At 37.9% G+C, this 14,319-nt stretch overlaps 1 protein-coding gene across 2 annotated transcripts in view; it reads left to right on the forward strand.

Annotated features, from left to right (window-relative positions):
• Positions 1 to 14,319, forward strand: part of COL28A1 (collagen type XXVIII alpha 1 chain) — a 158,343-nt gene that overhangs the window by 56,477 nt on the left and 87,547 nt on the right. For both annotated transcript variants that reach the window (XM_045793658.2, XM_087861051.1), the window contains exons 16-18: positions 1,984 to 2,052; positions 5,440 to 5,508; positions 7,059 to 7,127. In XM_045793658.2, the coding sequence (XP_045649614.2) occupies positions 1,984 to 2,052; positions 5,440 to 5,508; positions 7,059 to 7,127 (207 nt within the window). The remainder of the gene's footprint in view (positions 1 to 1,983; positions 2,053 to 5,439; positions 5,509 to 7,058; positions 7,128 to 14,319) is intronic.

Raw genomic sequence — 14,319 nt, forward strand, 5'->3', positions numbered from 1 at the left:
TGAAGCACTTTGGTGTCTGTAATTCAAGTGATAAGATAAACGCCCATGATAAAAGCTCTCAAAATGTATAATTAGTAAAACACAAAGAAGTGGTTTTGATACAGATATTAAATGTAAATATTAATGCACAAAAGAGGATCTGTCTTATGTGTTGATTGAATATTTGCAGAATAGTGGTTATGAGTGGGTTCTGGAGTCAGAGAGAGTGACCTTGAATCTTGCTTCTGTCATCTAATGGTCGTGTGACTGGGGCAAGGTACTTAACCTCATCTGGAAGACAGGGATGCCTACTTTCAGAGGGTTCTTGTGAGGATTAAGTGAGATAAAGCATGAAAAGCATGTAGCGCAGTGCCTGCCCCATGACAAGCAATCCAATTCTGAATCAGAATCCAGCTCTGAACTCGAACTTGAGTCCATTACATTTTTCCTTCTAAGATATTTATTTAGACTGGGGGTTGACACAAAGTAAAACACTAAGAAGCATATTCCAGGGCATGTCTCAATGACAGGGTCAGCATTCTTTCTTTATTTTTTTACGCAGGCTCCACACCCAGCGTGGAGCCCAACGCAGGGCTTGAACTCACAACCCTGAGATCAAGACCTGAGCTGAGATCAGGAGTTGGATGCTTAACAGACTGAGCCACCCAGGCACCCCTAATATTATAAGTATGATTTAATGATAATGATTTTGTTCATAAAAACGTTTATTTAGCCCAGGCATTGGCAAACTATGGGGCTGGCTGCTATTCTTATAAATACAGTGTTTTTAGAACACAGGCACATCTGTTCATCTAGGTATTTGTGCGACCAAAGCAGCGTTCACTAGTTATGACAGAGACCTTAGTATGGCCCTCAAGAATAAAATGTTTACGATCAAGCTGTTTAAGGGCAAGTTTATAGATCCTGATGTAGCCTAAATACAACTGACATTTAAATGTCCAGGACGCCTGGCTGGCTCAGTTGGTAGAGCATTTGACTCTTAATCTCCGGGTTGTGAGTTCAAGCCCCAAGTTGGGCATGAAGGCTTCTTCTAAAAATTAAAAATAAAATAAAATACGCATCTCGTTGTCTCTTTGCTATTCCGGATGTGCCAGGCATCATCCTCGCACTGGATGTTTGCTCTGCTTGGAATGCTTTTCCTGTGTTTCCACCTCGTTCTCTCCCTCTCATTGAGGCCATCCCTGGCCACCTTGTGCAAAACTGTAGCTGTCTTCCCGTTCCCTGATTTATTTTTCTCCTTAGCACTTATCCTTATTTGACATTTTATTTAATTGATTTATCTTGTTTACTATCTTCTGTTTTTCCTACTAGAATGTAAGCTCTGTGAGAAGAGAGGGTTTTGGCTGTTTAGGTCACTGCTGCTTTCCCAGCGTTTGAAACAATTCCTGGCACATAATAGGCGCTCACAAGTATTTGTTGAAAGACACAAAGAATGAATGAATGATAGTGTTTTTCTTACTGATAACTCTCACTTTGTTTCCCAAATTTATTTCATGGAAGGAAAAGGTTAGGTTCTTTAATTTTTTTGCGTTTATCTTAGATAATTTCTTAATTTTTAAAATGTATTTTAGCAAGACATGGAGGGAAAAGGTATTTAGAAAATTTTCAAACATTTCTCTTCAATTTCTCTCTCAAATCCCGATTTTCTTGGACCCTATAAATATTAGACTTTAAAATATTTCTATTATAACCCTAATAGGAAGTGTTGGTATTATAATAACCATTTAGGAATTCTTGGTCCTTGTGAGAAAAATGATGGATAAACTGGTGCAAACAGTCACCAATTTAGACGACACAATGAAAATATCATTCACTCTTTCGGCAAACTTGAACTGTAGGCTGTTTAAAAGAAATAGAGTTTTCTAACTTTTTATGTTGAACCCTTTTATGGTAGAGATAGATTTTAATTCAGCATAATTCAAGATTAGCGAAGTATGAAAGAATGAGGTTTATTGTTATATTTCTGACTTATTTTCTGTACAGGGGGATTTGGGACCTGTGGGACCCCAGGGACCAATGGGCATCCCCGGAATCGGGAGCCAAGGGGAACAGGTAATCAAAGCTTTCTCTCTTTCCCTTCGGTACAGAGCACTCTGACCCAGGCCTGGTGGTCACTGAAAGCCAGTCCTGCAGCCACCTAGGGGTGTACTTGACAGAGTGCAGTGGAATATACAACCAAAAGTGAATGTAGGGAAGGGAAAGATGGTTCTGTGAGATTTTATTTTTTAGAACTTCCAAAGAGTAAAAAAATAAGATGTGTGTTTCTTGGAGCTGTGACTTTTAACATTAATGCTTAATTAACAGGATAAGAGTTTTCGAGTGATTTTATATTCTTAGGTTTCCTTAGGCGCCCCGGTTTATTTATCTGCTGGTTTATGTGTTTTCCCCTTGCGGCTTCGCGAATGATTAAATCTCACTCTCTCCCCATGCTAGGAGAGTAGTATTTCCCACCCCCTAGCCATGTACCAATCTAGAAAAATATTAAACTTAAAACAAGGACAAGATTCAGAGGCAACTCTGAAGGGCACCATTCTTGAATAGAAGCAAACCACAGGTAGGGTTTATAAATGACATTTGGCCTCTCTCGGTCAGACGGAAGGAAAGCTCTCGGAGGATGTCTCTGCATTCATGGATCCAACTGCTTCCAAAATCTTCTGACCATAACTTTTGGAAAAGCTGGGCAATTTTGCTAGATCTAAATAATATAGAGATAATGTAACAGTACTATCTACCTACAGGGTCTCATTTAATCCCAGTGACGAACGAATCCAAAGTTATGCTGACTCTCCTCCTGCACAGAAAGTAGCTGATCGGCTTGACTAAGATTTATGATTAAGGTTTGAATTATTCTGTTGCCTAGAGAATGAATAGTGCTTCCCTTATCTAGGAGAGTGGGAAAAGAGGATTAAAAAATAGATAATTCCAAATCTCATTGTTGACACTAACTCTTGAGTTTGTTTCTAACCATCTTGAAATTAATTAGTATTTTGGTTGTTAATCCAAGCAACAACAAAGTTGGATATCACTCCTTTTCCCATTTCCTTCCTCTGGATAGAGATCCTAGTGGTATTTGTTCTTCTTACTGACAACTCTCACTTTGTTTCCCAAATTTGGAGGATTAAGATGCAGGAGAAGCCAAGATAAGTCTGTATATAAATGTTTAGATAATAATTAAGAGCTGGATATTTTGATTACGCAAGGATTGTGGTTCGACTCTGGGACCAGGCCATCTCAAACTCTGCAGTTTACTTGCTGGTTTCAGCCAGGCTTACGTTCTGATCCTGGAAGTAGTGGCTGGACAGTCCCGGGTCTTGGGGTCCTGGTGCTGAGTCACCACTATAGGGCTGAAAATGAGGTTCAAAGAAAGCCAAATCTTTCCAGATGGCCTGCGAATTCTGGACCTCCCACCTCCAACTTCCTGTTGCCTTTAATGCTGGTTCTTGGTGGGGGTTGTTGTTCTTTAGCTTAAAAAAAAAAAACTCTTTGACTTCTTTTGTTTTCTCACTCCTTTCCCTCCAAATTTCCAAGAGAAAATCATTTTTAAGGGAGACATGTCCATGTAGAGCTGACCCCTACTGGATAGGAGATTGAATAGAATCCATCATTTGTAAACTGCTTCGAACAAGAAAGGAATTTGTTTGCCCTTGTAAGACAAATGATTTAATTCCTACTTAAATGTAACCTCTATTTATACAGTTACTCATTTTCCTTCTTATCTTTAATTTGACATGTTTACCCACTGAATTACTCTTGTTATTAGATCTTCCTAATTCTCTTACAGAAATGAATTTCCCCACTCATATGTTTTTGGGGAATTCCTGTTTTCAGGAACATGTTGATAATATGCCTCAAGAGGCCTGCAGATTTTCATGAAATGTTTGGAGGCTTGACCACTTCGACTCTGTTATAAATTGAGTTGAAAATACTAATAACCACATCAAACATGTGTACACACACATATACGCATGGATAACTTTGAATTTTTTGGTTCCTTGTCCTATATCACACTACGTGTAGACAATTGTAAAAGATTCTGATAATGACATTATGATTCTTTCTTGTAATAACCTTAGCTTTCTTAAACTGTTTAGACTGCTTCATCTTCATTAACCAGAGAAAATTATATTTATAATTAAAAAATAAACAAGCAGTTGTATCATCCAGCTGTGAAAAAGAGGATACCATTTGTAATAAAATAATCATGTATTTGTAATCATTATTTACACAATCATGGCTTGTGGGGTGTAAGCAAAACAAAATTTTAGTTTTTCTTCATCAACCCTTTAAATATTTTTCTGTAGGGAAAGTTTTTTCTTTTTCCTCCTGCAGGAAGAAATTACCAACGAGTTACAAACTTTTCTTATCTCTTTTAGGTAATAAAAAGTTATAGTATCATCTCTAGTTGTAACTCACAGTTTTAATTGTGTATTAAAAATTATCTAGTCAATATATTAATTTTCCTTTTAAACTTCAATTATCTGGTATGAGCTATAGGGAGAACCTGTGGTCCATGGGAAGGTAATGTGCTTCTCATCCCTCCCAGGCCAAATCAAGGACACAGGTCCCTTGTGTTGCCAAGGCAAAAATCAAGGTCAACAAGTAGTTTCACTGAAGCTCTCTAGAATGTGATTAAGAGAGAAGAAACCCAATCCCTCTCATTTTCTTCAAAGAACACACTTTATAAGACTACATTCTCCAAAGAAGAACTTATTAATCCTATCTCCTTCCCCTTTTTATACCCACAATGTGAGTGAGAATCTAGTGTTTGAACATTCTTCAGTTTGGTGTCTACAGACTATTGCTTCTCAGAGCCTAAGGTCAAACCTTTGATTTAATGTCCTGATATATTTTGATTGAGACAGCTAGAATATAGGTTTGCCTGCACGGGACTGAAATGTGAAATAGGTTAACAAGAAGAAATTTTATTTCTCTGATTTGGAACTCCAAGTTGGCATGGTGGCTCTGTTCATCAGGGTCTTCAGAAGTTTCATCTTCATTCTTGGGAGTCTGTCCTTCTCAGGGTGCTTTCCTCACCCACATGATCCAGAACAGCCACTGTGTCTTCACTTCAGCCACTGGGGAAGGAAAGACCTGCCTCTTCTTTTATCATGAATCAGCAATCGCACACATCACTTCCGTTTGTATTCCATTGGCCAGAATCCAGTCTATCTGGCAACACCTGGCTGCACCAGGGACTGGGAAACGTGGTCACTATTTAGGCAGCCGGGCAGGTCAGCTACAAATTCTCTTACTACGGAAAAAGGGGAGAATGCATATTATGGTTCGACTAGCAGCCTCTGCCATGCCATTCAACGAATACTGAGTATGACTTATGTACGATGGGATGTGAACTAAATTTTCACTTGAGAGGGTATGAAACTACTTTTATCCAAATTTCTTAATTTCGCTAATACTATTTTTAAACATTTTATTTTAAAGGGAATCCAAGGTCCTATGGGTCCACCTGGTCCACAAGGGCCTCCAGGACAAGGCTCACCTGGTCCCAAGGTAACTTTCTGAATTAGAGCAGAGTTTAATGCATTTATAGTCTAGTTGCTGTTTCCTCGTCAGTAGCCAGTGCATTGGGAAAGCACCAGATGAAATGAACTTAAAAATCAGATACCATGAGAGGCTATGGACTCTGGGAAACAAACTGAGGGCTTCAGAGGGGAAGAGGGTGGGGGACTGGGATAGGCTGGTGATGGGTATTAAGGAGGGCACGTATTGCATGGAGCACTGGGTGTTATACGCAAATAATGAATCATGGAACATTACATCAAAAACTAAGGATGTACTGTATGGCGATTAACATAATAAAAAATTATTATAAAAAAAGAACTAGATTTTTAAAAAAGTAAAAAAAAAATCAGATTTTTACTTAACGCAAAATGATATTGATATTCCTGATATTCCTGATGGTTTGGTTAATATAATATGTATTCTTTTACACTTTTAGAAGCATTTATTTAGGCAATCTTAATTTATTGTTTTCTTTATTACTCTTTCTTAAGAGATCCTATTCTAGCAGCTAAAGCAGTAGAGGCTTCCTATGGGCGGCCTAATCCATTCTCACCAACACTCCCCCAGTAGGCCAACCTCCCGACACATTTAATTAAAGATAAAGAGTCAGAAATAAAGAAAAATCTTCTATGAATGTGGGAATAATTTTATGTCCTAAATTAAAACTGTTATTTATCCCTTAGGAGAGGCATGGCACGTCTTAATGTTGCCTCAAATGATCACTAATCATTGTTAAAGAAATACTTCTCTGAGAGTAGTCACCTTCCAGCGCACTCCTTAGAGAGTGCCATGTGAGGAGCAGCTCGATGGAAGAAAGTTACTGTCCTTGAGATTTTTGCTTTGGGGTCATCACTGGAGCTCAGGTTGTTCTCTCTGCTTATGATATTGCTTTTGATTCGCAGTCATTCTGGCTTCTCATGTGTCAGTGATCTTCCACGGGACCTCTGCCTTTTGAGTATGCTACCTAGTCTATATATATCTTTTTAGATTGTATTTATTTATTTGAGAGAGAGAGTGAGAGAGAGCGAGCGAACCCAAGTCAGGGAAGAGGCAGAGGGAGAGGGAGAAACAGACTCCCCGCTGAACAGGGATCCCGACATGGGCCCAATCCCAGGACCCTGAGATCATGACCTAAGCTAAAGGCAGACGCTTAACCGACTGAGCCACCCAGGCGCCCCTACCTAGTCTATATCTTAAGCCAGACCGTTACATATTCCAAATTTGGTAAAACTCCATCCACCTGAAGGGATTTTAGGCAAATATATATATTTGAATTATACACAAACATATACTGAAATAACATATATTAAAGTATATTTTCATGTTTTATATTACAATATATCATGTACATTAATATTAATGATATAATTAATATCTATCTACGATATATATACTTGAACACATACACACGAATTGAGCACACAAAGCTCAGTGTTATTTTGTAGACAGAAGACAGCTCTTAGCTCTTAAGACAGGAATATATTATTTTTATTTTACTGCTATAGTGACATACTCTTCAAATACTCTTTCCTAACTAGGGAGAAGTAGGCCAGACAGGAGCTACGGGGCCTAGAGGGCCGGTGGGAGTTGGAGTACAAGGCCCAAAGGTGAGCCGAGCACACCGATCAGAAGCGTTTAGATAATTTATGTCATATTATGTGAAGTTTCACTGATATCCAAATGCAATGCAGATCATGCATGTGTCATCTGTTATTTCATCAGAAGAGAATATTTATTCAGAAAAGGGTCTGATGCTCAGTGTAACTCTTACTGTTTAAGAAGAACCAAAAATCTTAGTTTAGTTTAAGGACCGCTATCCGGTTTTTATTCGTATAGTTATTAGCCTCAGAGGCCCTCTTTTGGCACAGAGCGATTCTTCAAGAACACTCTCGTCTGCATGTTATAAAACAGAGCACCTAGCACAGTAGGGCTGCAGCAAAGGGTACTTCCCTTGTCTTGTTTCAGGTCTCAGCTCAAAAGCTACCTACTCAGAAAGTTGTTCCCTAAACCTAAAGGACGTCTCCCCCACTCCTGCTACCCAGTGGTTTTATAGCTCAGCGCGCTGTTTCCTTTGCTTTTACCCCTCACCTCGACTGGCGTGTGTTCTGCCTTACTTTCCACCTTACTAATCCCTCGAGAAATGCAGTGCCCAATGCTGCAGCCACCAGCCACATGTGGTTCCTGAATGCTGGGAACGTGATGAGTGTGCAGTGAGATGTGTGGCTAGTGTGAAACACACTAGATTACAGAGCTCGGCACAAAGAATGTGACTACATCCTTAGTACATTTGAAGATTGATTACCTATTGAAATGATACAATTTCAGATATATTAAGGTAAGCAAAATACATTATTGGGATTATTTCCACCTGTGTCTTTTAACTTTGTAAACGTGGCTCCCAGAGGAGCTATAATGACATATGCGGCTTGCTCTCTGTTTCTCTTGGAAGTGCTACTCCCCTGCAGCAGGGGCCTTGTTTCCATTTTTATCTTATTACTGAATCCCCCACTCAGTAACAAGCCGATACTCAGTAAATGCTGTTGAGTAAATGAACAAATTCTTACTTTACACTTCCCAAGTTCTAGAACTAATCCTGAAGCCATGTAGGATCTGGGAAGCCACACTGAGGGCTCAGCGCCATCATTGTTGCTGCTGACATTGTCGTCATTCTTCTAAGCATTTGAGTATTACAATATGTACGATGTGGACCTAGAAGAATAGACATGTTACATATGCATGAACATATAAAGGATACAAACTGTACTAATATAAATAGCAATCACTAATCTAAATAGTAATAATAGCTGCCATTCGTTGAATGGTTTCGCTGGGCCACACAATACGCTAAGTGCCAAGTATGACATATATGTCACCACACTTTTGTGCAGGGTACATAAATGTATGTACGTGTATGATGTCGCATATGTGACAATTTCAGAGAAGCAACCTAGGATGGTAAGGCTCAGCAGGTGGACTACCTCAGTCTAGATCCCAGTTTTGCCACTAATTAGATGTGCAATCTTAAGCTTCTCTCACTTCAGAAAATGAAATATTTCAAACATACACAATAGTGTAGAGAATCATACAAAGACCATCCATGGATGCCACAACCCAGCTTTATCACATGTTGACATTCTGCCATGTTTATTCTGGCTATTTCTCTAAGAAGCGTTACAGAGATAGCTAGAGGCCTCGGCCTCTGCTCCTCCATCCCATGACCCTCCTCTCCTCCACCAGACATAATTATTATCGTGACTTGGGTATTTATCATTCTTTCGAAGTTTTTATAATTTTCCCACATACGTTTTTATCCATCAACCACATAGAGCTTTTGTGTGTTCTTGAACTTTACATAATGCATCATTCTGCCTTACACTGATATTCAGCCTCACGTTTATTTGTTTTTATATACCTTTAATTCATTTGTTTTCATTGCTCTATGGGAGTCTATTGTATAAAAATATCTCATTTAAAATTTATCCGCTTTCTTATTGATTGACATTTAAACTGCTTCCCATTTTTTGCCTTTGCCACCAATGCTGCCATAAACATTCTATGCGTTTCCTTTTGTGTAAGTCAGGCTACAAGTTTCTCTCACTGGTTGGCGGTAGATGCTACAAGTAGAATTGGAAGATCATAAGGTATAGGCAAGTTTTCAATTTCGATATCATGAAAATCCTGCCCAAAATGGACAATGGGTAAAATGGTTCTGCCTGTTCACCCTCCTTCTAGCAATATGTGACGACGCTCTTTTCTCTACCTTCGTGCCAACATGAAGCGGGTACGCTACATCTCATGGTTTTAATTACTATTCCCTGGTAACTGTTTGAACCGTTTTTAGGTGCTTAATGGACCTTCAGCTTCCCTTTTGCAAATTTCTGTAGAAGTTCTTTTTTTTTTTTTTTTTTTTTTTTTTTTGAGGTTCGGTGTTCCTTTCTTACTGAAGTTCTTTCTATATCTGGCTATTAATCCTTTGTTATTTGGGTTGCAGATATCTCCCAGGCTATGGCTGGTCTTTTTTACCTAGGGCACCTTTTACTCTACAGAAGTTGTAAGTTCTGATGTGTTTCTATACCATTAATGTCTGAGTTTTTTAAATATTATTTAAACATTTCTTGAATCCAAAGTCATAAAAACACTCCTGTATTTTCTTCTTAAAATTTGGTGTTTTTGCTTTTTAAAATTTAGGTCTTCAGTCCACTTGCAATTTCTTTTTTGCGTGTGGTTCCACGCAGCGATTCTTTCCCCCCAGATGGACAACCAGGTACTCCTGCGTGGGTTACTGACTAGTCCGTGTTGGCTGCACTGGTTTGTAATCGCTCCTGTCACACACCAAGCTGCTCTGTATGTGAGGGAGGGTCAGTGCAGGAGCGCTCTATTCTGATCCATTTGTCTATTTATATCTCTCAGTGCTGTTACTTCTCTGATTATGATAGATTCATAATAAGCTTTTATCACCGATAGGGAAAATACTCTCAACTTCTTTCCTGGTTACTCTTGATTCTAACATACTCCTTTTAGGATTGACTTGTCAAATTTGACAGAATATCCCCTTGGGATATATATTGGGATTGTATTGAATCCTCAGATTAAATATTGAGTCTTTCAAACCACAGTATAAAACTAATTTTTCAGGAAAATAGGTGTCATTTTATGCAAAAAGATCTCCTAGTTTTTCAGTTAAAAAGGTACATTGGAGAATTTTCTTTTGCAATTGTGTGAATTGCTTTCTTTTTCTACATCTTTTTTTTTTTTAAAGATTTTATTTATTTATTCGACAGAGATAGAGACAGCCAGCGAGAGAGGGAACACAAGCACGGGGAGTGGGAGAGGAAGAAGCAGGCTCATAGCAGAGGAGCCTGATGTGGAGCTCGATCCCAGAACACCGGGATCACGCCCTGAGCCAAAGGCAGACGCTTAACTGCTGTGCCACCCAGGCGCCCCTCTTTTTCTACATCTTTTAACTAACTATTACAGATCTATTAGGAGAAGTATTATTTTGTTCGTGGTGGTGTTTTGTTTTGTTTTGCTATATTCATTTTTGTATTCAGGCACCTGATAATAGCTCTTATTATTTCTAATTGTTGGTAAACTCTTGCTTTTTATTCCCTGTGTGCATAATCATATCGTATGAAAATAAAAACTGTTTTATCTATTTCTTTTTCTTTTTCCTATTTGTTTTTCAAAATTTTACACTGTTAGGATCTCCAGTGCAATGCTTAAAAGAAGTGACTTCAAAGGAAGTGCTTCTAAAATTTCACTTAAAAAAAAAAAGATTTATTTATTTGAGAGAGAGGGAGAGGGAGAGCATGGTCAGAGAGGAGGGGCAGAGGGACAAGTAGACTTCCCACCGAGCAGGAAGCCGGAAGCCACGTTCCATCCCAGGACCCTGAGATCATGACCCAAGCTGAAGGCAGACGCTTAACTGACTGAGCCACCCAGGTGTCCCTATAATTTCACTTTTAAGTGTGACATTTGTTGTAGGGTTTTGCTAGACCACCTCTTTTAGGTTAAGATAATTACCTGTTTCAATTGTATCAAAAATTTCTTATTAATTATGAGTATTGGATTTTATCAGATTCTGCATCTACTAAGATAATTGTTTTATGTTTTCCTTTTAACCTGTTCATAATGGTAGATTACATTTCCAGAATTTTTAGTTGTTGAACTGTCCTGGGATTCTTGAGATAAACCCAACTGATCATGATATATAACTTTTTTATGATAGTAATTTAATTTACTAATATTCAGGATTTTTGCATCCACTTTAAATAATTATGTGCTTGACATACAATAAAAGCACATGGTTAAAGTGCACACTTTGATAAAACATATGTATATGCTCTTGAAACCATCACCAACACCAGATAATTGAAGTATCCATCATCCTACCCACACCAAACTATTATGTGTTCATTTGTAATACCATCCTTCCACCTCTCCCTACTTCTCTTACTGATCTGCTTTGCAATCTCTGATAACTACTGGTCTTCTTTCTGTCATTACACATTCATTTGCATTTCCTAGAATTTTATGTAAATGGAATAATATGCTATATAAGGTTTTTTTCTGTCTTCTCTTTTACTCAGCAAAATTACTTTGAGGCCCATGTTTAACATCTAGGAATAGCTTCTTCTTTATTGTTCTTTTTATTGCTGAATAGTATTCCACTGTACGGACATTTGTTCATCCATTCATATGCTGAGGGAAATCTGGTTGTTTCCAGCTGTAGGATATTATAAAGCTATTATGAACAATTACGTACATGTCTTTGTATGGACATATACTTTTATTTTTCTTGGGTAAATGCCTAGAAGTGAAATGGCTGGGTCATATGATAGGTGTCTATTTCACTTTTCAAGAAACTGCCAAATTAACTACCTAAAAACTCTTTATTTTGTCTAAATTTTCACTGGGTATGGAATTCTGGGTTGATGACTGTTTTTGTTTTTTTCTCTTTCTTTTAGTACATTCAAGATGTCGTTCCACTGTCCGTTAGGATCCATTAGAATCCACTAGATTCAATCCATTAGAGTCTACACACTCGTTTCTCTACAGGTCACTTTTGTCTGGCTACCTTCGAGATTTTCTCTGTATCGCTAGTTTTGAGCCAAGTGATTATAATGTGCCTTACTTTTGTTTTTTGTTTTTTTTATTACTTGTGTGAGGTTTCATTGATTTTCTTGGATCTGTGGGTTATTGATTTCATCAAATTTGGATATACTAGGCCATTGTTTCTTGAAATATTCCCCACTCTCTGCCTTCACCCTGGAAACTCCGTGTTACTTAAATTTGGCTGCTTCACTGATGCTCTGCTCATTCCTTTTTGGTCTCTTTTCTCTCTGTTTCATTTCAGATAGTTTTTATTGCTATGTTCCTCAGTTCCTTAACCTGCTATGATGTCTAATTTGCTTTTAATTTTATCCAGAGTATGGTTTATCTCATACTTAGCAGTTTTCAACTTTAGGAGTTCAATTCATATCTTTCTATAACTTCGTGTCTCTATTTAACATACCTCAACTTTCTTCTGGTTTCTTCAACATATGGAACATATGGAAAGCAATACAGTAAATTTAGGGTCCTTATCTACTATTCTCTCACCTATGTCATTTTCTTGGTAACTTTTTTCCCAGCTTCTTTGAATTCCCGATAATTTTTGGCTAGATGCCCACCTTTGTGCATTTCACCTTTCTGGGGGCCAGACGTTTTTGTATTCTTGAGAATAACTTTGTATTTCTATACATATCTTTGATCCTGGATTCTTTTAAGTCACTTGAAAAGAGTTTGCACCTCTTGGTCTTGCTTTTAAGCTTTCTTAGGTAGGACCAGAGCAGTATTTAGTCTAGGGTTCATTTCTCTTGACTACTGAAGCAAGACTTTTTTTTAGAACTCTAATCTATGGCCTCAGAATTCTGAGATTTCCTTTCTTGCCACTGGAAGCAAGAACTGGCCTGCTGCCAGTTCTCTCTAATCCTTTAAGTTGGTTGTTTTCTGGGCATTGGGTAGTTTCTTCACACTGTGCTGAACAGTATTTACTTGACTACACAAAAGGGATACTTATCAGCTCTTCATCGTTCTGTGTACCTTCTTCCTATCAGGTAATCTATTCTGTGAATTTTTGATACCTGGCTTACCTAGACTCCTACCTTCATCTCCTTAAATTAGAGAGGTTTCTGAACTTTCCCTGGGTTCTTTCTCCTTGCCCTGAGGCCTGGAAACTCTACCCAGGTAGCAAACTGGGAAAATTACAGTATTCACCTCATTTGTTTCCCTGCCCCCAAGTATTATTATCCCTCATTACTTGGTGTCTAATGTCTTGAAAGATATTGTTTTATATATTTTGTCTGATTTTTAGCTGTGCAGGGAGGAAATTAAATCTGGTCCCTATTCCTCCATTTGACTGGAAACTTACATGATATCTACATTCATAGGCCTTCTGGTCTGCAATGTAGTTTACTTGTCCTATTATTGTATTACTTTAATTTTTTATTAGACTCATGAAATAAATTGGGTAGACTTCCCTCTTTTATCATTTTTCAGAACCATTTGTATAAGATAGGGAATACCTGTTCTTCAAAGGATAAAGAATTTATAAGGTTTGACTGTAAAATCAGCAGAGCCTGTGATCTTGGAAGGAGAGAAAGTTAGAGACTTTTAATTACTGATTCAATTTTTTTTTTAAAGATTTTATTTATTTATTCGACAGAGATAGAGACAGCCAGCGAGAGAGGGAACACAAGCAGGGGGAGTGGGAGAGGAAGAAGCAGGCTCATAGCGGAGGAGCCTGATGTGGGGCTCGATCCCATGATGCCGGGATCACGCCCTGAGCCGAAGGCAGACGCTTAACCGCTGTGCCACCCAGGCGCCCCACTGATTCAATTTTTTAATGCTTCTGGTTTATTTCGCTTGTCCATTTCTCATGTCATTTAAGTTATTCATATTTTTCTTAAAAGTTATTTATTAATGTTCTCCAATATATTTGTTTGAAGTTGTCACAGGAATTTTCTGATTTTAAAAAATCTTTACTATATATACAGTCATATTTCCCTTTAATTCTTAATAGTATTTATCTGTGACTTTTCTTTTTTAGTGTTAGTAATTTTTGTTAGAGGTTTATTTATTTTATTAGTTTTTTAAAGGTATTACCCTTTAGTTTTGTTACTTTTGTTACTTTTGATTTTCAAATTTATTGCCATCTGCTCTCATCTTACCAGATCCTTCTACTTATTTTTAGGTTTACTGTGCTTTTTATTTTCACTAGTTTTTTTTTTTTTTAGTTGAATTTAGGTGAAATGACTT

Source organism: Ursus americanus, chromosome 3, assembly GCF_024610735.1.
Source record: "Ursus americanus isolate L20-20 chromosome 3, mUrsAme1.1.p, whole genome shotgun sequence".
Lineage (NCBI taxonomy): Eukaryota > Metazoa > Chordata > Mammalia > Carnivora > Ursidae > Ursus > Ursus americanus.